Here is a 25,461-nt window from a genome sequence, read left to right as displayed (position 1 = left end):
AATAGAACAGATTCATGTTCCTGCCAGTAGTGGCCTGAGGTATCTTTGGTCTGCCCGTCTTTTCGGAACAGCAAAGGCAGCATATCTGAGCTTAGCGAAGAACAAAATTTCCCACTCAGCTTCCCAGCTCCCCTGACTGTCTTATTCCAGAGGCAAGCTATGGCGGGCTCACGCTTGTGTAAGGAGAGAGATAATCTAGGGATTTTCTGGGGAATCAAATGGGGCTTGCAGGATTTAGGCCCTAAAGAATGAGCTGTGAACTAAAGGAGGGAAAAGCAGGCTTTGGGGACCTCCGAATCTACTCCACAGTAGCAGGAAATGTAGCACTGGTCTTACAGTCGCTTAAAGGCTTACAACTGGTTACTGTCCTTCTCGCCTTGGAACAACCCTGGGAGCCTGCCGCCTCCTGGGGGAGCTTTGGGATTCCTTTCGAGCTCACCTTGGGCAGCAAGAGGAGACATATGCTGATGACTCCGGCGATGAATCTGATGACGGTATGCATACACGGCCAGGACCAAGACCATGATGCAGCCCATGATGCCTCCGGCCACGGGACCCACAGGGGCACTTTTAATCATGTTCAATGTGACAACCTCATCACCTTCATTAAAATAAACAAACAGATGTCCTTCATAAAGATTTCCCAAGCGTAGCAGGAGATGGGGACGGGGGTGAGATGGGAAGGAATGCGGTGGGAAGGGGTTCAGTGAAGATATGTAAGAACGGCGGCTTTAAGCTTTGAATCCCTTAAAGAAGACCCACTGGGATGTGGGAACAGGGCTTCCTTTAATTTCTGGTTCTCAGATGAAATGCTGCTTGCTTGCAGAGCACACAATTGGCAAGGACTTGTGAAATAAGCACGTGGTTGAGGGTCCCTTAAACATGCAGTGCCCAGTCTAAGGGCCCAGCCCTGGGCTGTGCACTGCTCTTAGTACAGAGGTGAGGCAGGGCGACGTGGGTCTCTTCGCACATATTTACTCTACACGGTGTCATTTATTTCAGTGGCTCAGTCACGTGACCTCCCAAAAGGATCAAATTTCAAAGCTTATTGGGTTCCCTTTAAGACACTATTTGCACTTTTCAGACAGGAAACTGCAGGTGGGCATATAAAGTGACTTCTTGGAGCAAGGTCACTTCAATCGTGTCCTAACCTCGTCCGGTAGTCATATGAGAGCTCAGAACCCTTCCTCACATATAGGAAAAGCTTTTCTTCCACAGACAGGCTAATGTGGGGAGATGTCAAAAAAGGCATTAACTAAGGGCTTAAATATCTTTTCACTTGCCCGCTAAGCTTGAGGAGCTTGTGGTAATTCCAGAAAGACACTGAGAAGATCTCAGGGTGGGTATGCAGGTAGTATTTTTGAGGTCTTGGGGCCTAATCCCAATGGTATTCCTCCCCAAAATGTCCCTTTCCCCCACCCCAAGCCACCCCACTGCACTGGATAGCTCTGGCTTTTGCCAACCTCAAGGACCTAAATACTAATTTGTAGCCATAAGATTTCTGCCTTCAAAAGTTGTGAGGGAAGGTAGCAGCAGGAAAGCGATATGCACGGGTCACTCTGCCCATCACCAGCCCTGTGTTTCTGACAGCTGGGATTCACATTCACACAACCCCACAGTTCAGCTGCTCAGAAATCAGGCCTGATTTTTCTCAGAACAAGCTTTATGGGAATGAATTCCAGGCTTGCAAAATTTGGCAGGAAAGATGGCTGCTTACTCTGCACAGTATAGCTAGCCAGCTTTGAAAGTAATTATTTGCCTTGGTTTTGCAACTAAAAACTACTGGCAAAGAAATCAGGGAAGTAGGGTAGAGAATTATTTTAAGATCTCTGTCCTAGTATAGAGGCAAGAAAATATGTTTTCAAGAATCAAATTATTCTGGGTTCCCCAAAAACATACCTATTGCTCCCATGTCATCAACATAGGGACTTTTGGCTCCAACGATCCCCCCGAAGCATTCTTTCTGGGGAGCACAGTAGGATTTGTCCAAGTGGGTCTTGCCATCGCTGTCTACCATGCACCATTCACAATCCAGCACACCAAAGCAGTCCCTGCCAGAAAGACAACGCTGAATATTCCAGAAAGCGGTGTCATGCAGGGGAGAGCACATGGACTTGGGCATCAGATAGCTCTCAGGGGTTCCATGACTCACTAGTGCTATAACTCCTTGAGCCTGAGTTTCCTTTCCTTATAAAAGGAGAACAGCCACAGCCTGCCACGGGAAAGCTGTCTAATGTCCCTCAACAACTTGGAGATGAGAGAAACAGAACCGCTCTCTGCACATCAAACCATGAAGTCCACACATCATGGATTAGTGCAGAGTCACTCAGAATCATCTTAAAAGACCACATGGCCCCAAGGTTTGTTAGACTTTGGCCTCACACTCCCCAGGTATATGGTCATTAAAAAAAAAAAAGAAAAAGGAAGGAAGGAAAAATTGATCAAACAAGTTGGGGAAACAGTGGATGAGTTCACCAGATTTCTTTGCTGCCAATTTCTTAGAACTTTTAACATATTGAGTGCATTCTGACACAGTGTTTCTCAAGCTTAACAGGCTTTGGGTTACTGCATAACACACCGAATTAATCTATCTGATGCCCTACCATTCCTTTGCTAAAATACATACTGAAAGTAAAACTGGCTGCCCGTTTCACCCAGTAATTTTGTTGAATCAAATGGCAGCTTGCAGTTGTTTAGTCCCAAACACCCTAGGGAGGAGGGGGAGGGAGCAGGGAGCGTGCGGCTTTCAGTTCTCAACACTCCTGTAAAGCATATCTGCTTTCTAAGAAAGAATTGATGAGCTTCAATGTATCACACATAGAGCTGGGTTCTGTTTCTAGAACCCACGAGTTCCTGCCCCCTTGCCCTTGCTTCTTCATGCCATTTCCTCTCTTACTCCTCTTATTTCAAGAATAACTTTCCCATCCACAGATGAGGCTACTAAGGTATGGTACATGTGCCAAATAGCTGTAACAAGTGGAAACCAGATAACATTAAACCTGGTAGATAAAGGGCATATCAAAATCAGTTCTGGACCTGAAAAACTGGTACATCTTTTTAAAACATCAAGAATGGGGATGATAAATACCATCTGGACAGCTCAAGGAGGTTGTCGGTCCCTATTCTTTACTAGGTTCTGCTCCTGCAGCTATGATGTTGACGTGAAACCAGCACCGGGCACTGCTTACCCACTCTCCATCCTCTGACTGCACCTGCTGTTGACACACTGGTGAAGAGCCTCCTGCAGGCCAGGGTCAATGGCCGTGTACGTCACTGGCTCCTGGTGGACTTCACAGCTTGGGTTTCTACGTAGGAGCAAGTCTGAAGGTTAGGACCAAGACCATCCATATTCCAAACTCATCATGCCCTTGGCCCCTGACAGTGTCAAACAGATCTGGGTTTGAATCCTGGCTTTGCCACTTAGCTCTATGAAACCTTGGGCCAATCTGGCCTGAAAATCTGTCACTGAGATAAATAATGCTATATTATGGGTGAGCATCTGTGTGTGTGAAATGTTCCTACATGTTTATCAAAGGGTTAATTTGGAAACTAAGTGACAGGGCCTCCCTGGTGGCGCAGTGGTTAAGAATCTGCCTGCCAATGCAGGGGACATGGGTTCGAGCCCTGGTGCGGGAAGACCCCACATGCCACGGAGCAACTAAGCCCATGTGCCACAACTAATGAGCCTGCACTCTAGAGCCCTTGAGCCACAACTCCTGAAGCCTGTGCGCCTAGAGCCCATGCTCTGCAACAAGAGAAGCCACTGCAATGAGAAGCCCACGCACCGAAATGAAGAGTAGCCCCCGCTCGCTGCAACTAGAGAAAGCCCGCATGCTGCAACGAAGACCCAACGTAGTCAAAAATAAATAAAGTAAAAAAAAAGAAAGAAAGAAAGAAAGAAAACTAAGTGACTTATTGGACATACAGTATCTGACACATGTTAGGCACTTAGTTAATGCTTGTAACAGTCTCATATTTTTTGTAAGTAGCACATATACTCAAAAATTTTTTAGCATTTATATTCAAACCTGAAAGTGGACTTCATTTTAAGACACTATGGAGTTTGAAAACTGGCTCACTGAACAGTTCCATCATTAGAATGAACCACCTTCTTATACTTCCAACTCGAAACAAATCTATAAACAAGACTCCCATTATAAATATGCACACACACGCACATTTTAAATTTACCTGTTCTCTGCATTGGTGAGGTTGCCAGTGCACTCATTGACCTCTAGAGGGCACTCACAAGGACATTCACATTCATTTTGTTCCATTCTGAAAAGGAAAAAGAAAGTTACTATGCAGAGGGTTGATAAACTATATATTGTACATGCACTGAGGGAAATGAAATAAGGACACCATGAGCTAGTTAAAAGGGACAGTAAAAGTTATCACTGAAGGTTTAAATACAACTGACCTCAATCCATTGTTCTTTGGACAAGGATGCTACGAACAACACAGCTCTAAATGCTTTTGTAACCAGGACTTTCCTTTCCTCTAGGACACACCTGAACACTTCATGTTTATTTTGCAGTTGGCATCAGTTAAAATATTCAGTAGTGTGGTAAACAGAGAATATGACCCGTCCCATTTTTACCGGTGACAGTTGAGACAGAGCCGGTCCACCATGCTACAAGCACAGAAGGCCAGAGAGTCACACGTTTCGTTGACAATGCCGACAAATGCATTGGTTCCCGGGATCCTCGCCAGTCTGTATTTAGAACAGTGACTGCCGTGCACAAGGTTTGTCAGATCCCCCTACAGACAACAGAGTTGTCAGAAGTGACAGACAGCAATGCAAAGTTTCAGCTCCACCATCCTGAAAACAACCCTTCAACCAACTGCTGAAAATACTTCAGTCCAACTAAAGCAAGCATCCTTTTCTTCGTTCTACAATAAGAAAATGTGGTAGCTGGCTTCATGAAATGTCTACAGTATTTGAAAGCCAAAGATTCTAAAGCAGCATCGTAAAGTTGAGTCTGGTCATTTTTTCTGCACGTGTCATATGTAGTAGGCCAATTATTTAAGCCCATGTTGGTTTCCACGCCAGTTATCCCTTATGTGTGCATGGTGAGGATAAGCCTAACCCTGAGAATCATGGCACTGAATCGTTTCTTAAAAGGTCTAGACGAATTCTTTACTGCCTGGAAGATGCCTTTACAATAGAAGCAATAACATAGGCTTATCAGCCTGTTAGCTCCAATAACCAGGAATGTTCCAGTTCCATTTTGGAATAACTTGGGCCATTAAGAATTTATTCTAATTCATATTCCACTAAAATTTGCATGTCTCAAAAATTTCTACTGGAATATCCCAGCTTCTCTGCTGAAGACTCAGGAAATCATTGTACAAATGACAGAAGATAACAGAGTAAGGCAGACTTTCATATGACAACCTTACCTGACAGCCTCCCTCTGATTACACGCATGTTTGTCAATGTCTCCTTTACAGAAAGTGCTCATCAGAATGGGTATGGGGGTTGAACAGAGTAATAATGACTTCCCTTGCTTTGAACACACTATCCTATTAATATATTCATTCTTAAAACTCTTCTAGTCCCCTACACAATTGTTTTTACAATCACTTTTTCTGAGACTAAGTTTAAGATTTTCATTTAACCTCTTTTTTTTTTTTTTTTTTTTGCGGTACGCGGGCCTCTCACTGTTGTGGCCTCTCCTGTTGCGGAGCGCAGGCTCAGCGGCCATGGCTCACGGGCCCAGCCGCTCCGCGGCATGTGGGATCTCCCCGGAGCGGGGCACGAACCCGTGTCCCCTGCATCGGCAGGCGGACTCTCAACCACTTCCCTGGTTGGGGCGCCACCAGGGAAGCCCCAACCTCTTTTGTTTTTGACTTCAAGCTAATTTTATTTTATTTATTTAAAAAATTTTTTATTAGAGTACAGTTGATTTACAATGTTGTGTTAGTTTCAGGTGTACTAGCTCAATACATCTTTATGATTATCTTTTTAATAATACATGTAATGATTTGTGAATACATTTACTTCTTGTGAATAACTTTTTGAATGTTGGTTCTGTCATGACCCATTCTCTCTCAGCTAGGATTATTTACAAATTAATAAGTATATCCTTAAGATCTCTAACCATATCCAGGTAAATCTGTAGCATCTCAAATCACAAGAGAGTATTCTAAGCTTAAAAAAAAAAAAAGGAATTATTTTTGGATGATCTACATAAGAGCTCTCATCTAAGAGGGTGGATGACCAAGAACTAACCTAATTTGGCTTTAAGAATTTAGGGAGACTGAGTAATCTCTAGAAGACAGGAAGAGAGGACCACATGGTGCCACATATATTTATACAAGAGTGTGGGAACAGACTTCAGCAGACATTTCAAAGGGCTTAGATTGGGTAAGTCTTTAAACAAACAAAACCAAAGCAAAATACCAACTGTGAACCCTTAAAACACTCACTTCTCCATTCAGGGCTTTATATCCCACAACCATCAGAGTGGGGAGTTGGACTAAGGTCTGTCATGTCCTATCACTCTAATTCGCAGGCAATGAAACAGCCGGTAATAGCTAACATTCAGACACAAACCATGACTCCCTTGCAATTCCATAGCTGGATGGGAGAAGAGAGCGTTGAGGAATCAACTTACCACTAGGCTCGTGTTGAATTTATAAAACCTCTGGACCGTTCTGTCACTGAAGCTGTTGCACAGGTTCTTCTTTACAAAGTTGGGGTGGTTCAGGATGTCATTTGCTACCAGGGGCTCCTACCGAGGCCAAGCAGAACACAAGACAGGTGCCATGTGGTTAGTGAGCCACAGCCCGGCGGAGAACTGGGCTCTAGCTTCGTGACAAATACCTTGTGGGTGATGTGCTGCTGTTCCACGGGTGCATGTCCTTTGGGGTCAATGAGGGTTGGATGTGCCACCAGGTAACCCCTGTCTTCCATTATGAAGCACCTGTGCCAAGACAATGACATTCCTCGTTCACAGAAGCTGCTGTTCTATGCTTCTGGAGAGCATCTATCTTGCTAGCCCTGACACAAATTGCATTTAGCAGGTTCTCAGTAAATATTCATGGACGAAATGAAGGAAGGCTGGCAGTCAGGTGACAGACACATTAATTCTCAAGGCGCTGGATTACCTAGCATATGGTTTAAGGCGAGAGAGTTACACCTGACTCTGAGGTCACCTACATGCTTCGTACAGAATGTGACCACCCAGACTAAGTAAGATGGGCTCGAAGATCTTTTGCAAGAATGTATAAAGTGGGACATTTTTTTCTTTTTGCTGGGGAGGGAGATTCCGAAAGAAGCAGTCTTGGGTATTTTCAGGCACAAATTATAGGTAAACCATACAATTTCCTCTTTCAATGACAAACATACCTAAAATACAACGTTCAGAGGACATGCAAAAATATATTTGATGGAAACACTAAATAAGTGAAGCTAGAACTGCTTTAATCAAGACTATATTCTGCTCTGTTTTACTTTCCATCCGTCATAACAGTTTGCTGTGAATCCTGCATTTCCCCATTAAGGGCCAATGTGAAATTCAGCAGTGATATGAAGCATGGGCTATGAGTTGGAAATAAAGGTATTTTTAAAAGTGGCCTGTATTAAATCAAGGGAATGCCCTTGCTTTGACACGCTCTTTTGAAATTCAGGTGGCAAAGACCTTTGGTTCCATGAGCCTCTTTCTGGGGAAATGTACAAAGGAACAGTCTAAGCATCTGAAAATCTCACAAAGACTTTGGTTTAATAACTAAGTTCACATCAAAAGTACTACCCAAGAGTACCCTCTGGTCTTTCTAGCACTCAAGATATGGGAAACCTCTAATTACAGACTCCTAGAGAAACAAGAGCTTTTGGAGAATTCTGTGCCACAGTTACTCTTCTTGTCAGAAGCCAAATCTGTCCATCTAAGTCATAAACAGCATGCATCTTAGAAAAATAAAAGAACAAAAACCTCCTTTATAGAACACCCAGGCAATGGACTCAGTTTCTGACGCTGACTATGACAATGTGCTTGGCATTCAACTGGAGATAGCTGACATCTTTTTCTTTGTATTTTGCAGCTAGATAGGATATAGGGTCCCTGAAGGGCTCACCTTATTTTGTTGCCACCATCTTGGTTACAAACTGGTAATAAGTCCATCAGAACCTTGTAGAAGTATCGAAGCGTGAAGTCAATGCCCATCACAGCCACAGTATGCCCGGAAGACAGCTGTGTACTTCATGTGAAAATGATCAGTGAGAATAAGAGGTGTGTCTTATTTAAAGGCAAAAGCTATGTTCACTCATAAGGACATTGTCTGGTATAAGAAACACATGACTCCTGTTTTCCGCACTTTCCACCCTTGGAGAAACAATGAACTAAATGACTAGTTTAGCATAACATGGAGATTTGACAAGAGAAAAATGTAAGATTAAAGGTAGGACTTCCCAAATAAGACTAGCCCAAAACATGGGCAGCTGTGGAATAGGGCTAGTCCTAACTATAGATGGTCAGACAATGGTGGGATTATTCTTTGTCAAGAATATGGGGGTGGTGGGGGGATAGGCATCAGCTGGGAGGTTTAATGTGTGGCTGTTAGGTTCCTTCCAACAAGGAACCTCTATTTTTCCTTCAATTTTTTTTTTGTAATTGAGGTATAGTTGATTTACAGTGTTGTTAATTTCTGCTGTACAGCAAAGTGATTCAGTTATACATATTTATACATACTTTCTTTAATATCCTGTTCCATTATGGTTTATCATAGGATACTGAATATAGTTCTCTGTGCTATACAGTAAGACCTTGTTGTTTATCCATCCTATATATAAAAGCTTACATCTGCTCACCTCAACCTCCCACTCCATCCCTCCCCCAAACCCCTCCCCCTTGGCAACCAGCAGTCTCTAACAATGAAACTTTAGACAAGGAGCCTGAGTGATGTCCTTAGTTATTTCCTTTATTTTAGATCATGATAAATATACAGTTATTAATCTATACATCTCATTTTATAGAGCTCTCAAAGGTTAATTAGTTTTAGGTCATACAAAACTTAGTGAAAACAACGTTTTATTTTCTTTCTATAACACTAAAGTTGGCTGTACTCAAAACTCAGCTCACATTCTAGAACGAGACTCTACTGGTTCATAGGCCAGTTCTGTCTCCATTCTAAAGTGCTACTCTCAAAAACAGAAGCACCGAGGAAGAGAAAGTTGGGCAATACAACATGATGCTTGCTAGCTTTTTAGCTCTGGAATCAATCAGATCTGGGGTTAAAACTTGGCCTTGCTGATTTCTATCTGTGTGGCTCCTGGGATGCTGCTTAACCTTTCTAAGCCTCAGTTTTCTTATCTGAAAATGGGGTTAATAATAGCTCAGAAGAAACTTCCCAAAGTAAAGTCCTCTTTGGGAAAATCAAAACTTGGGAGTGAAATTAGCTTTGCTATGTAGACAACTGGTTACTAACAACACTGATACTAACATATTAACTCAACTCACCACTCACCACCCCCATCAAAAAAAAAACACAAAACCCAAAAAACAAGAAAAAACAAACAAACAACAAGAAAAAGGGACCATGACCCATCATGAAATTTCTATCAGAGCTTTGCTGTCAAAGCTGTTTTTGGCATGGGATGGGGGAAGACCATGTTGTGGGATTGCCTTTGAGAGGTTATTGCCTCAATAAGAGCCCCTATTATTACTTAAGTAACTTAAATTCTCCCATGGAAGAACTCCAAGACTCAGTTACCTTATGGGATTTGTGCATTGTAGAAAAGAATATTTTGCTGAAGTATTAGTCAGAAGAAGTCTAAGCTTCTCTTGCTGGTTCAGGAAAGAGTGACGAGTCTAAACAACTGCCATCATTACGATAATAGTAACGGCTTCCATTTATGAATGTTCACAATTTATAGGCATTCTGGTAGGCATCTGAATATATCACGTCAATGATTTCTCACAGAAACCTTATGAGGCATTATTTCCAGAAAACTGAAGCTTGGGGAGATTAAGTATTCGGCTAAAGTCACACAGTGAATAACTAGTAGAAGCAGGGATTTAAACTCAGTGCCTTCAACTCCAAAGCATATATTCCTAACCAATAGGGTTTCTGCCTCCTTAGATCTGCATGGTACTCAAGAGTTTCCAAGCAATGTTAAACCATCTACTTAATTTCCTGTGAAGACATCAGAAAGGAATTATAGTTCCTATTTTATAAATGAAAAATTAGGTTTAGAATGGTTAAAAGACTTAAAGAAGATTGAGCACCTTTTATTTATGGTTTAGAGACTAAATCTGGTTCTTTCTACAATACTATAGCTGCCTCAGTGAAAAGTACAATTCAGGTTTTGTGGGACAAGTTGATCTTGTTTCTAAAATTCCCCTGTATGACTGCCATCTGCCCCTGTTGATGATAAATGTGCTGAAGTAAAAGCATCTATTATATATGGCCCACGGAAGTCTAGCATTCATATTTTCACCTGCATTTAAAAAATGTACATGGTTACTATAGCAACCCATAAAGAATACCATAGAAAAATCAAACTAAGCCTACATTTCTCAGCACAACGGTCCATGCTGTTTGCAGCGCTTTGGTGAGATTTTCACTGCCAAAGACTTGTCTAACCAGCCCCTTAATCATTGACTGTACTTCATCATCACTACCACATTATCATCCTCCAAAGAATGCATACGTAGATTCTCAGGCCACTAATAATGCTGATGAAAGAAACTGTTTAACTGATAAGTGAGCACTGAAAAACCCTGTCCTCAAGCTCTCAGCCCAACCGCTTCTGAAGACCAAGGGAGAATTAGAGTGCTTCACCAACAAGTTGAACGTTAGCTTAAGTTCCCTCTTCTGACCCATTAAAATGCAAGAAATTTAAAGCACGAATAGCGTGATAATAAAAATAACTACCATTTATTGGGGATTTGACATTGGCAAGTATAGTGCTAAGCATTTTACATGCATTATCTTTAACTTTCATTATGTTAGTTCAATTTGGGCATTGTTACCTCTGTTTTCCATATGAGGCTCATAATAATAATAAAAGTATTTAACACTTATTGAGCCCTGACCATGGGCTACACGCTGTTCTAGGAGCCTCACATATATTATTTACAGTAATCTTTAAATAATCATTTGAGATAGGCCCTAATATACTTCTTTCACAGGTGAGGAAACCAAGGCAGAAAGGAACTTGTTAATAGTCATACAAACAGTAAATGACAAATCCGCTTTTTCAGAGTGGAATCACATCTTAGGAGGAGGGCAGGTTCTCCAGTTGGCACATGAGACCAAAATCACTGGTAATCATTTGGAAAAAGTACCTCAGCAGAGCCCACCTATGAATATACCCATTAAAGCTATAGTTGCTTTGGTTGAAAACCAGAAGCGTTAATTGACTTGCATTCTAAACTATGGTGAATGAAATAGATGGCTTTAAATAATAAAAACACGCTCAGCTAAGGAAAATGTTCAAATGATCAAGTCCATGGGATTGCATATTGATTAAGGCAAGAGCAGATACTTATTCCTGAAATATACTCTCACTGAGTGACTGATGGACAGGATTTAAATGGCCATTTATAACTCTTGTTAAACTCGAATAGCTAAACTTGTGTGGGCTAAATACACTATAAACAGTAACCAAATAAGGGAATTGAACCCAGGTTTTTTCTAAGTTGAAAGCCCATCATATTTCCATCATGTGTCATTTGGGCTGACACCATAAATATTTATCAATAAATGAAATGAAAATTCTTCCACCCATCCAAATTCTAATAAAAACATGTATATGAGCATAAAAATCTGTACCTCTCTGTGACCTCCTCCCCCCGCCCAACAAAAAGAATACTGTGTAGAAGGAAAAGCTAACGGCTCTTGATAATGAGTGGCAGATGGGAGAAGCCGGGTGGAATGTCAAAGCCTAAGGAAGACACACACAGGTAGGTAGGCATTCTCTCCCTGCTCCCCCAGCAACATCTTTAAGAGCCCAATTCCGGCCATGGGCATGTCCTTGTCATCAAAGACCAAGGTGACTGCTGCCTCCTCAAAGAAACCACATTTGTTCACTTTTTCTCAATTGTTTAGAATAGATGGGAGAAATGACACGTTTTGCTATTCAGACAATAGTAGGTGTATGCCTTACAGATGGCCTGTTAATGAAAACATTGAAAAGATCTGTTCTAAAAGAATGTTTACTTGTTTATATGTGATGGAGCCAAACAGATACCATGTCCTGAAAAGAAATCACTATTTGGCTGGCAGCAGGGCCCTGCCATGGAGACACAGGTCATGATATTGAAATTCCACACAGCACTGCTTCCCAATTCTTGATTCCAACGTACTAGAGTTAGAAGAATTCTACTGAATGTCAGCCATTTGATATATAATGAGCACTGTGAAAAGCCTAAAGTTAAGCAAGAAAATCTGTCTCCCATAAATTTTAAGGCATCATTACAGATACCAGTCAAAATATGGTCTTTATTGGTTGCTAGGGAAAAACAGCGATTTGTATAATGAAGGGATTAAAACAATGTGTTTGGACTTGCCTCTCTAACCAACATTTCACTGACATTTGTAGCTTAAATACTGAAACCTCAAAAGCCTGAAATGTAAAGCACCCTAAATATATTTACAGTAATACTGACATTTTATAGCATGCTTGGAAAATCAATTTTCACAATGCTTTTTCATTCCTCAAGAGAGAGCAAGGACAAAGTAAAAACAGCAACAAAACCATAAAAACAACAACGAACCCCTATATAATTCTAAAGAGACCCAAATACAAAAGGAAACAATCTCAAGTCTTGATACATTTTTTTCTTCACTAAAACTACTCTGTTCTCGGGAAAACACTCTCTGATAATAATAATTGTCAGGCTCTTGGTGCTATTTCTTTGATTGGTTTACGGCTGGCATTTCTAGGAACTGCTTTACTGAATCTAACATCTTTCTTTTTCTTTTTCATAAGCACCCTCACGGCCACTAACAGGGCTAAGTGCTTTTGACTGCCTCAATCACACGATAATCGTGTGAGGTAAGTATTATCCGCATTTTACAGACATCAGGAGGAAGGTCAGGGTATCCAAGATGGCGCAGCTAGAGAAGATATTCAAACCCCAGCTTGCCCCACAACAAAGGTCATACTTTTGCCACTAATTCTTGGTGTCTACTATTCTATTCAGATTTTCAAAGTATCCTTAATGTGTTTAAGAAATGAGTAAAAATTAATTGAAATATTACCTGGATGAATGAATTGTATGACTGATGGTCACTACATAGCCAGCTCCTCCAACGTCTAAGTAAGGTCCAGTCAAAGAAATCAAACCTGGATTAGCTACTGCGTGGAGATACCTGATGGAGACCAAAGAAAGTCGTTACTTGAGGGTATGAACAACTTTGCACATTTCGAAGAAAAGTGAGCTCATAACCCTAAAAAAATATTATAAATGGTGCTTATGTTACATTCAAGTTCAAAAGGATTCCTCCCTTTTATGTCTGACGGTAGCATCAGCAACAAGGGGTCAAGAAAAATATGAAATTCTCTTTAAAAAAGATGCTGAGCTCAGTATATATGTGAGCTTTTAATAAGGTCTATAGGAGAGATGTTTTAGAGGCTAAAACAAAAATTAACAAATCAAGTGGAAACAAATACAACTGGGCACCCAGAAATGGCCCCTGGATTAAAGGTGGGGGAACAGGCAGTAACGGCCACTCATGAGACTCAGTTACTAAGCGGCACAATGCTAGAAATCCCGTTTTCATGCCCAGGTTGCCCTCCTGCTATACCACCTGACTAGTTTTTGCTTTTGAAAAGCAGAGTCAAAATAAATCCCAGAAGTAAAAAGTGTTTTTCAGTTTACACGTGTTCATTTTTCATAGGTCACATACGAGCTGTCATTTGATGCCATCATCACACGCAGTGACGTTACGTATACCCGCTGGGGACACACTGCATACAAGACGGGATTCAAACCACTAGGAATTGAAATGGCCAAGTATAAAGTATTTCAGTCTCAAAATTTCAATGAAGAGATAAAAGCATTGTAGACAGAGGAAGCCCACAAAGCTTTTGTTAATATTACATTTAAAAAATGATTCAAAAACATATTTTCACTGTCATGAAAAGTATCTTCTTTAAATATGACTGCCTGAAGTTGCTTTCTTGTGTGTACTTATCATGTCTCTTCGGGACTGGAGGGGGGGAAACCTTTGATAATGGAAGCCCCTAAAACTCACCATTGTCTCCTAGTGGGATCAAATGCTTTGTCCATGAGGGAACCAGGATAAATTCTGAGGACGCCATTGGGCGTTGCTATGTAACGGCGGACAATGTAAGTGTTCAGGCTACTCATTTCCATTTGTGTCATCCATTCATCTGTGACGTGGCTGGTAGCCATTACTTCATTTCTGACAGAGAACTGGGAAACAAAGGAAGACATAGCAGGGATCCTTTAAGACTCACATGAAAAGAGAGAGGCCTGCTGGCAGAGCTTCCCAAAGCTCTCTTGCAGAGAAGCCAAGCCCAATTACTTTTTAAAAATCTTTCCACAGCAGATGGATACAGCCAAACTTGGTGAAACAAAAGCTTCCTGAAATATAGCCAGTGGACGTGTGATTTACTTAATTGTTCATCCTAGCTAGGCTTTCTGTGTTTAAGAGGAAAGATCCTATAATGCAGCACTAAATACACACCCAGACACACATACAAACACGTGTACACACACTCCCTAAATCTCTGCTTCTTAAACTGCATCATATTTATCTCAACAGACAGTAGGGGCACTTTACTTCATTCCCCTGGGAAAAACGGGGCTGGAAAGTTTCACTGGTCTCTAACTCATACCCCCCTACCAAGAAAGCCCCTAGTGCATCTAAGGCCTTAAAGAGATTCTTCATCTGGCCCATAGGGCTTCTTAATCCATCAGAAGGGTCCTCGCCGGCCAGCCTCCCCTGGGCCACACACTCTGCCTTTCTGGCTCTCCAGCTGAGAGGCACAGATCCAGAGCTCGGCTTCCCACTTCAAAGGTTCCCTACCAGAACCCCCTCCCAGGCCTGTGGAGGGGTGCAGCAGAAGTGCAGCCCCGGGACAGCACTCACTTTGAGCCCCGGGTTAGCAATGAGGCGGGTGTTGTCGCTGAGATAGGCTGTGTAGTGTTCCACCATGCGCTTTGTCTCCGGCTGGCTGAGGTGCTCATAGGGGGAGGAAAAGCTGCCAGCAGACAGCATGACGGTTGGACTTTCTGAGAGAGAAGCAAACAAAGCAGGCCTGAGAACACGGAGCCTGCATCTCAGGCCCAAACAAAAGCATGGCTAAGGCTCTGCCCATCTGTCAGCTGTGGTGGCTTAAAAGTCCTCCCTAAGGAAAGCAAAGAACTCCACACTGGAAGGAGCTGGGAAAGAAAGAAGTCAGATCCTCTCCCTGCAGGGAGCTTACAGTCCTGAGTGAACCTAAAGAGATACAAGAGCTGAGAATGACAAATAGTCAACACATCTTAGGCCTACATATAATATCCTACACTTCTTAGGGTCGAGGAGGCAGCATATGACATGGAGCCAGCATGGGCTGAGCCTGGGCTCCACCATTTCCTGGCTGTGTGATGTTGGGCAAGTTGTAATACATGTGATGTTTTTATCATCTGCAAAGTGGGGGAAATAGCAGCGCCGACCTTATAGAGTTATGGTATTATACTAGTTAATATACACAAAGCAAACGATTTAATAAATGTAAAGTATTTAGAACAGAGCTTGCACAACTCAAGTGCTTCTGTAAGTGTTAACTCTTATTGTTCATATTAGTATGATTATCGAGGAAGAAGGAAAAATGGAATAGTGGAGTCGACGCAAAAATCAACTAAAAAAATTCTTCTCACAGACGGGGACAGCCAAACATGGCATAAACAAAATCTATGGAAACGGAGTAGTTAATATACACATATTTAATTGTTGGTCTTATCTAAGAGGAAAAGCCCAGTTCTCTGTTTACGACAGAAATCCTTGCAATGAATTACATTTTGAAACGAAAACACTACATCTCTGTCTCTGAAATTTTACTCTTCAATCATATATTTTTAAAAGCATTAGAAAGCACTAGCACATGTCCTATCTCCTTTAAATCTGTGGGTCCTTTTCTATTCCTTTGTTAGTTCTCACTCACAGTGTTTTGTTTCCTTGTGGCCTGGTTACCTCTGACTGGACACTGTACTTAACAAATTTGTAGGAAATGCTGAGGCTTAACAGGATGGGAATATCTTCCTCTAGAAGGGTTATTGCATCTTGTGCTGCACACCAAGATGAGGCAGGAGATGGTAAGGTGGAAACAGTTCCCAATAAGGAGACAGGATACTGGCCTAAGTGCTATACAGGGAGACTTTGGTATTCAACAAGTCCACGATGAGTGAATGCTTGAGGTTCCTTAGACAACTCAGATGACAGGAATCCCATGTCAAGGGCTGATTTAGTTCCAATTCACCTTTACCCTAAAGATATAGTCCTTTGGGACCTCTGCTAACAGCATGTATGTGTGTGTGGAAGGGAGGAGTTTCCTTGTGAGTCTTCTCCTTTTGAGAACCTTGGATTTGATTTTGGCCTCTCTTCCTAGCCCTGAGCAGCTACCTAAAGCACAATTTCAGTTGTTTCTTCTGTATTGATAAATATGTGCACGGTAAAAGCAGCTTTAAGGGTTGGCTTCCTTCTCTGTGTTCTTATATTCTCCTAGACTTTAGGTCCACTACCGATTAGGTTAGTTCTCTGATACTTTTCAAAAACTTTAAAAAAAAGTTCCATCCAGGATTTTTGGTTGAACCCAGCAGGATGGGTCAGAATTACCCAGTCTTCCTTTACCAGAAGACAATGCTTCCAGTAATGCTATGTCTCCTTTAACTTTCATATCATCATGGTATAGCTTGGGAGTTATTATTATATTCATATCAAGGAGAAGAAAGGCAGAGGCTTAAAAAAGTTAGGTTGCCTAGCAGTGAATTCATGTGTATATACTCATGGGGTCCTCCGTGCAAGGATGGGCCAGAGAGAGAGGACTGTCCTGGAACTCAAAGAGCTTAGGAACCAATTGGAGAGACAAGGATAAAGAAAAAAGAGGAAAACAACAACACTGGAACAACACAATAATATAAGAAATGTCTCAGGGACAAAAGAGTTGGGCCAGAGGAAGGGAAGGACAGACAACTTGGGGAGTGGGCCTTTCCTGTAGTGACATGGATTGAAGGAGAGAAAAAACCAATATATAGGACCCAAAGCTTTACAGTCAGGAGCTAGACACATAGCTCTAATTTACATAAGATACATAGTACTTATATACATACTTGTGTACTTAATCGCACTGGATGATATACTCTTTTAAAATTCCTCTTTGCCTCTTTGTGTACCAAGAAAGACAATGTCCCCTCCTTCAGCCCTCTTGAAGGGAGCTCTGACGTACATTTAATACCTTGCCTCAAAATCCCCATCATCAATGAAATTAGATGGAAACCACTTATTTGCCATTGTTTCCCTTATTTTCCATTCCTTTTAAAAAATATTTCAATTATCCTGCTTCATTTTCGTTACCAAATGTTACTAAACTTCCCTTGGCGACTTCTCCACACGTTGTCCTGGGGGGAGTTCTATGGCCAAAGTGAAGTTGGGTGGTACAGTGGAAAGAGCACCCATTGAAAGTCAGACACTGGCATAAGGTCTGTCTGTGTGCCCCAGGATCAGCCCACTAGTCCTATGTAAAGTATGGGAGTTGATAAAGCTCTACGTTTTCTGGGCATCTCTATGAGGCAGCACTGTCCAGCTGAAATACAATGCAATCCCCAATTGTAATATAAAATTTTCCAGTAGCCACATGAAGAAAAGTAAAACCAAAGAGGTTAAATTAATTTTACTAGTATATTTTATAGATGCCAATATATCCAAAACATTATCACTTTAACATGTAATCAATACAAAAAATTAAGCATGTATTTTATAATTACAGTAAATCTCAACTTGGTCTAGTCACGTTTTAAGTCCTCAAAAGCCACAGGTGGCTAGTGCCTACCATATTGGACAGTGTAGCTATGAGCGATTATCCAAAGGAAATAAAAAATCTAGGCTTGAGCTGTTTTCTCATCAAGAAAAACTGCTGCACTTCACTGTCTCAAATTTTAAAAGAATGACCTTGTAAATCAACTATACTTCAATAAATTTTTTTTAAAAAGAATAAAAAAATAAAAATAGTGACCTCATTTGCACCAGCAGTAGTGTAGTAGTGTTTAGCTTCTTCCCACAGTGGCTAAGGGAATCGTGCATATCTTAGCTTTCCTGTAAGCATTTTTTTTAAAGACAACTTTTTTTTTTTAAATCTTGGTTGCATTGGGCCTTCGTTGCTACATGTGGGCTTTCTCTAGCTGCGGTGAGCAGGGCCTACTCTTCGTTGCAGTGCGTGTGCTTCTCATTGTGGTGGCTTCTCTTGTTGAGGAGCACGGGCTCTAGGCTCGCGCACTTCAGTAGTCATGGCACGCGGGCTCAGTAGTTATGGCTCATGGGCTTAGTTGCTCCGCGGCATGTGGGATCTTCCCAGACCAGGGCTCGAACCCATGTCCGCTGCATTGGCAGGTGGATTCTTAACCACTGCACTACCAGGGAAGTCCTCTGTAAGCATTTCTTAAAAATATGAATTAAAGGACATACATACTCTTTTGTATAGAAACAGAAGGCACCCCCCCCCCAAACCTAAATGACAACAAACAAACAATGTAAAATCCAAGTTGCCATCCCCGGCCCTCTCCAAGTTGTCCACACCACTGGAGTGTGTCACAGATGAGACCACTTAGGCTGCCTACTCTCTTGATCTCATATCCAGGCAGAAACTCTATAGGATGGAATTCAAAAGAGAAACCCAAACACAACTGCTCTCATTTGGAACCTAGAGACTGGTGACTTCTATCTTTGATCCTCTTCCCACCTGTGCCCCCTCTATTCAGTTTTCCAGTTGTCTAATGATTCTTATTCACTTTTTGAACCCTAAGTATTTTCAACAGTGAAAAAGAGAATACCTGTTTTAAAGTACTGTGACTACACTGTGACGTACTGACAACTTACACCATGGATGCCTAGTATGTGCCTTGCACATGGCAGCATGCAATAAAAGGGGCAAATCAGGCATGGGAGAAGCATGAACCACATCTCAGCCTTGCTACTTTCTGTGTTACCGTGGGAAAGTTATGTATTTCAATAAATTCAAACATCCTCATCTGTAATAGTTCAACTCAGATGACGAATGTAAAGTTCCGGGCACAGAACACATGTAAATTCCCTTTTGCTTCCTTTGAATTATTTGCCTATCTCCTGAGCTCTTTTCAAGCAGGGACCTGTGATAGATACAGATATGCTATCTAGACATATAGGTATGCTACCCTTAGACCCTTTACCATTTCTCCACCTCCTGCCTTGCATCCCTGTATCTGTGTGCTCGCCTCTAGTGGGCCATACCTGTCACTCTCTTTGATGGACATTGTTTGAGCTGCTAAAACCTCTTTGTCCAGCACTAGCACAAAGCTGGAAGTGACTAAGGAATACAAAAGTCCAGCTCCCTTTCTTGAGTCTGGGCAAACTCTGCGATGTAATTTACACTCCAAAGCCCCTCACAGGATTAGGCTGAGGCTGGAATGTCACTTAAAATCAAACACTTGCTTGCTTTCTCCTCCTTCCTTATCCTCTTTCCTTCACTTCCTCACTAGTTTCTTCTGAGAGTTCATCCTTAACAAATCACCAACGCACAAATCTTCATCTCAGTGTCTGACGGAGAACCTGATACCAGGCAAGGCCTCAAACTGGTTTTACATTTGCCTCCCCACACTGGCACTGCAGGTATTCAACATCTTAATTCAAACTGATATTCATGGTGAGCTGCTGTGAGGAAGACCACAAAGGAAGCTGAGAAGCGCCAGGGCTTTACCTAGCGTGGCCAGCTGTTTGAAGTGGAGGCAAGCGCTAGGCTGGCCCAGGAGGTCCAGCCGGTGGTACAGTAGCTTGCTGCTGGGGACAGTGTTGAGGTTCTTCAGTTGTTTGACAGGTATTTCCGGTTGTATCACCACAATACAGAGAATGAAGGAAGTGTCTTGCACCTGGAAAAATCAAGAAAGAAGTTCTAATACAGAAAATGAAAGTTCCAGGGGAGAGCGACTTTGCCTACATTATTTTCTGCTCTCTCTGTCTTCTACTCCACATAGAAAAACATTTGATGAGTGAAGGAAAGACATGGACATGGGGCAGTAGAAAATGGCTCTAGCAAAAGATTACATTTTCTAATTTGTATTTTCCTTTCTGATCGAGGGAAATTAATGAATGTAACAGAAAATTATGGAGCTAATGAAGGGATCAGAAAATAGTTCCTTTGAAACAGTACCTACTCCTAGTCCTCTTTTGCTTATTTAAGTTAATGGATACAAGCTGGGACACGGCATAAGAACGCAAAACTTATTTCTGTTTGGGTTTGAAATGCCTTTTAAAATATACAGTTGGTTTTGAAATGACTATGTCGAGAACTGACTACTTTAAATGCCAATGATAAATCCATAACACAGTCCACCCAGAATCTGGTTTACTCATTCTATTCCCAACGAACGCTTTCTTTGCTCTTGGTTGGAGGTGACTAGGACCTCAGACTCATGAAAAGCGCAAATCCTAGAGCTCCCTTGCAGGGCTGGACTGACTTGTCCTTTCAGACAAGGAAAGGCAAGTGTGCTGTAGCTTGGCCTCATTTAAGCTCCTGTGTAGAGACAGGAGTACTTTCAAATTCACTTTGCTCCTACTAACGGATGCTTGAATAAAATTTGGTGGGAAAAGTGACCACTAATGAGTCAAAAGCCAAGTCAAACTACTTAGTTCCAGCTCCTTGACTTAAAAATACAAGAAAGCCAAACTTCTCTAAGTCCATTATATTAAGAGATGAACAGAATCTATTTAAAAGATGGTTTGTAAATAAATGAAAAGAGTGATAACCAGCTAAGTCAGAACTAAAGATGGTCAGAACCAAAGCAGCTCAAAGGATTTACTTAACGATCAAGGAGAAATTTTTTAACTAGGCAGGTTAGAGTTCAGAGTAATGTAGGATTTATGAGGATGGTTGCAGAATCTTTTTAAACACAGGGGAAATTTGCATCTTCCTGGAATTGCTTTCAAGTACCGCTGCCAAGGATATTCAATTAGATTAGCAAACTTAATCCTCTTCCTCCACCCAACAAATTAGAGAGTGACAGAGTGTTCTGAAGTGGCATTTACTACTTCCCCTCTTCCCATCTCACACAGTCATCCTTTGAGTTTGTTTCCTGTGTTGCATGTTCTAAGGAACCAAAAGGCAAAAACTTTACCAGAATGACCAGAATATAATTTTATAATTGGGTCAATTCTGTAAGAGAGAGAAAAAAAATTACCCTAAGCATCTAAAAGCAACACTTTATAAATAGTTTTTAGCTGGAAAGGAAAACAGATTTCAATACAGGTCTTCTTCCTATTGTGTTCTTAGCCGAAAAAAACAGTCTTTGCAATGAGGAACTATGTATAACATATCTAGAAGAGCTCTCCGTGACTGGGGAGTGTTTTTTTTCACTGACTGTCCATGGGATTCATGTTTTGAAGTGAACCGTGACCGTGTAACACAGGAATATTGCAATACCTTCTGATGGTCAATAGCTCCTTCTGTCACAGCATGGAGCCTCATATGCTCAAAGATGGACTGGGGTTACACAGTGACAGAGTAGTAATCTCTTAATACTGCTAACGTAATCTCTCATTTTACCTTTAAATTAATTCAGTGAAAAAATCCACCGGTACCTGCTATATCTACAGATGCTAAGCAGTTTAACTTATTATTATCAACATAAACTAAATCTATTTAAATTATATTTAGTAGAAGAATTCATTTTATTCTTGAGGACAAGAAGAGTACCTATTCACCCCTCCCTCCAGTGTAACTAAAAAAAGCTTAAAAATACTTATTCTTACTCCTGGGGAACCAGGCAAGCCTTTTTAACTTCAATTTCATTATTTATTACCTCTTTAATTTTTCAATTAATAGTGATGTTCTTAACAATTTCAGAACTCTGAGAAAACTAACACTTCTGCCTCAAGTGACTACGTGATTATATCCATTTGGCTAAGTAGAGTAGCCAGAATTTACCTGTATGACTGAAGAAAGAACATCTTAAGATAATACTTTTTTCCAAAATGTTAACACTAGGTTTATTTACGGTACAAAGAAGGTCTTAAAATGCCTCCATTTCCTTCTTTCTCTTTTAATGCCAACAAACATTAATATAGATATTTTCCCAGGATGTAACCGTAATTGCTTTCAATCAGGATATACTGTAAGATAATAAGATAAGCAATCTCCAATTTCAAATATAAAAGTATTCTTCAATTCAGAATTCTGGTATCTGGCTCGCTCTTTCTGATGTGAAAAATTAAGCAATTAGACGTTATTTAAAAATTGTATAATTGTAAAAATAAGGGCAGATGGTGCAATCATTCTCAAAAAAATTCCTGAAAATGAGCTGACTCAGGGAGTTTCAAAATAGACTTTGACCTTTTTCAAATCTGCATTATCAGTAAAATATCAATAGAATTAGGCTTGTAAACATGTTTCTCAAATGGTTTTATTATTTTGTTTAATTTCATTTCCATTTTAGAAATTACCCTTGCCACATGATGCTTTGAAAACCAAACAGAAAGGTCAGAGGAGAGTCATGTCTGAAGGTGTGTTGGCTACTCCTAATTCCTGTCATTCCTATGCAGACACTGTACAGAGTTGTTGAATCCTCTGCTTCTACCACTAAGCTGGATGCTCTATGAGGGCAGAGGCAATATCATTCTTCTTTATTCTTCTTAGTTCATAGTCAATGTTCAACAAGCAGTTTTTAAATGAATGAATAAACAGATCCATTTGGAGTCAACAACAGGTAGAACAGCAGATATGGTCCTCCAAGAGAATCTCAAGTATGACTGCATTTTAAGTTTAATGATTAATATTTGATGATAAAAAAAATCAAAGTCCACTATTCTTTTAGTCAATTACAGTATTTAGGGCCCCATAATAGCATTATTATGCTATGCTTGGAAGAGGGACTAAAGGACAAAAACATAAGTAAGATGGACAGTGTGTGTCAGATTCTATTTCTCTATGATTCTTCAAGGCCTAGTATCTGAACGAGGCTAGTGAAAGAAAGCTGAAGTGCGTGCCACAGGTACGGCTACACTGTCAATCTGCTTGTGACACGTGGGAATAATCCACATTCTAATCTAAACCTTTCTTTTCCTTGGCATCAACAGAGGACATTTATGGTTTCATATCTCCTTTTCAACTCCCAACTTCCGCAATATGAGTTGAAAATGATAAAAACAAAACTGGACACAATGTACATGTGTATTAACAGGGGACTGTTAAAAGAAATTTGACCCGTCTATGTAATGCAGTACTACAAAGCCATTAAAGTTGTGTGCACACGCACATACACACACAGAGATACGTGCCTGTGTGTGAATAATAATTTTCTGGAAAATGATCAAAGTGGTTACCTCTGAGAGACGGGAGGTAAAAGTCAGGAGGGGAAAGGGCAGAGGTCACTTTTTTATTTTTTATATGGCTTGATTTATTCATCATGAACAATGACTGGTTTTATAAACAAAAAAGGAAAAAAAAAATAAAATTTCTGTGGAATCTCTTCTTTTTTCCAATCACTTTAAAACTGATTAGTAACCTTTATCAGACCGATGTTCCCTACAATTCCCGTAAGAGGAAGAACGCAGCACCCCACAGCTCCTCAGGCAAAGGAGGCTTCCTCTCACTCACCATCTTCCAGGCATAGCTAACGTTGTAGGCTTCCTTTCCAGTTTCTCTCAGCTTGTTTATGTGCCAGGACAGGGATGAGTTCACAGGGACTGCGATAATCTGGCTGCCCAGAGGGAGGCTGCGTTGGCAAACAGAATGCAATACTTCAGGTAAATGATAAAATGAAGCACTTAATTAAAGGCAGGGAAGATGCTGTGAGTCAATGACCACCTCCTGATTTTGAAAAGCAATGGAGCTCATCACTTTTGAAAGAGATAATGTGAGATTTTCAATTCTGTAAAAGCATTCTGTCAGCTCTGCACCAAAAACATTCCTTACTCTCTACCCTGCCCCCCAGTTGTAATTCTTTCCAGAGACCAACTTGTCTCAAATCACTCAGTCATTAATTTACAACCAATGAGCACAAAGACCCATTTCTCTATAGGTTACCATCTGCCAAAATAATGTATCACGGTGGGAAAAAATCCAATCTGTTCCTTATTTCAAGAGAAAACGTTGTATATGATTGTGCTGTCAACTTGGAATGGACGCTACTTTGCCAAGCTAGTTTTTGGCATGCTCTGGAGCTGGTCCTCAACTTAACCCTCTTATTTTGCCAAAATTTTTCCACTTGATATAACTGGAGCATTTTAAAAAATGAGATAAGATATATCTGATTTTACAACTAAAGGCAACATGAACATAAGAATTTGATTTACAAGACATTTCCCCCAAATAATAGTTCTGAGAGATCTTACCTGTTTTACAAAGTAAACAAAATTTTGGCTATGATCCTTATATTAAAAATTACACTTTTGATACCATTAAAATAATTTGTACACTTGTTTTATATCCTATTATAAACACTCGTATTTGACCTCAATGGATCCTATTCTCAGAGAAAAACAAAATACTACGACCCTCATCTTTTCCTTACCTTAGGATATTTTGCCGAACCAACTCAAATTTGGGGATATTTTCATAATGGATGATATCAGTATGAAGCGGGGGTTCCGATAGTAAATATGGCCTGGTAAGAGATGGGTGCATAAGGGTATACCCTGAAATAAGAAAACAAAAACGCATGCTATGAGAAACATGTCGTAGGAAGTACTGATTCTGATAAAAGTGCCCATCACAAGTTTGAAATACGGGATACTCTGGGATGGCTGCCCGACACTCAATTTCTCAGTCTGTAACTCACCAGTCCAACAAAAAACTGAACTTACTTTATGTGTTCTTGCATAAAACTCTGGAAGTGTAGCAAGACACCTTACATTATCGGACATCTGCCTCATCAAGAGTATTTTTGAGGTGCTGGTCATTTGGTTTTCGTTTCATAAAATATTCTAATCTATCACATAAACTTTAATGCCGGTAAATGTAAAGAAAACAATATAGACCAAAAAAGGATCCAAAGGATCACATTCTCTGTGTCGTTCAATCCTCAAGTCTAATTTCCTGATGTTACAAAATAACCGTTACCCATCTCTCAACACAACACAGAAACAAATGCATAATTTTTAGATTCATTCTGCCATCGTTGAGGTGTTCTATGAAATGTGAGTAGTCCTAGTCACACAGTTTTTCTACAAATACTACCATTTTCCTATTTTGTTAGTATCAGAATGTCCAGATGATTTTCTCCAAGATCCTAAAGAAATCATTCTTTCCAATGATTAGAT

General features: G+C 40.7%; 1 protein-coding gene across 6 annotated transcripts in view; it reads right to left on the bottom strand.

The window, feature by feature from the left end:
- The window catches only part of CACHD1 (cache domain containing 1), a 234,753-nt gene that overhangs the window by 33,670 nt on the left and 175,622 nt on the right, over positions 1 to 25,461 (bottom strand). For 2 of the 6 annotated variants that reach the window (XM_079939148.1, XM_079939145.1), the window contains exons 11-24: positions 24,714 to 24,837; positions 23,798 to 23,915; positions 19,907 to 20,075; positions 15,067 to 15,209; positions 14,206 to 14,387; positions 13,210 to 13,320; positions 8,080 to 8,202; positions 6,830 to 6,929; positions 6,621 to 6,737; positions 4,601 to 4,761; positions 4,192 to 4,278; positions 3,189 to 3,305; positions 1,900 to 2,051; positions 440 to 628 (exon numbers count right to left, since the gene is read on the bottom strand). In XM_079939148.1, coding sequence (XP_079795274.1) covers positions 440 to 628; positions 1,900 to 2,051; positions 3,189 to 3,305; positions 4,192 to 4,278; positions 4,601 to 4,761; positions 6,621 to 6,737; positions 6,830 to 6,929; positions 8,080 to 8,202; positions 13,210 to 13,320; positions 14,206 to 14,387; positions 15,067 to 15,209; positions 19,907 to 20,075; positions 23,798 to 23,915; positions 24,714 to 24,837 — 1,893 coding nt within the window. The remainder of the gene's footprint in view (positions 1 to 439; positions 629 to 1,899; positions 2,052 to 3,188; positions 3,306 to 4,191; positions 4,279 to 4,600; positions 4,762 to 6,620; positions 6,738 to 6,829; positions 6,930 to 8,079; positions 8,203 to 13,209; positions 13,321 to 14,205; positions 14,388 to 15,066; positions 15,210 to 19,906; positions 20,076 to 23,797; positions 23,916 to 24,713; positions 24,838 to 25,461) is intronic. The other 4 variants (XM_079939150.1, XM_079939146.1, XM_079939149.1 and 1 more) reach the window with 3 other exon arrangements.

This window comes from Stenella coeruleoalba (assembly GCF_951394435.1).
Source record: "Stenella coeruleoalba genome assembly, chromosome: 1".
Lineage (NCBI taxonomy): Eukaryota > Metazoa > Chordata > Mammalia > Artiodactyla > Delphinidae > Stenella > Stenella coeruleoalba.
The sequence above is the reverse complement of the archived record's forward strand: the minus strand, read 5'-3'. Positions and strand labels throughout refer to the sequence as shown.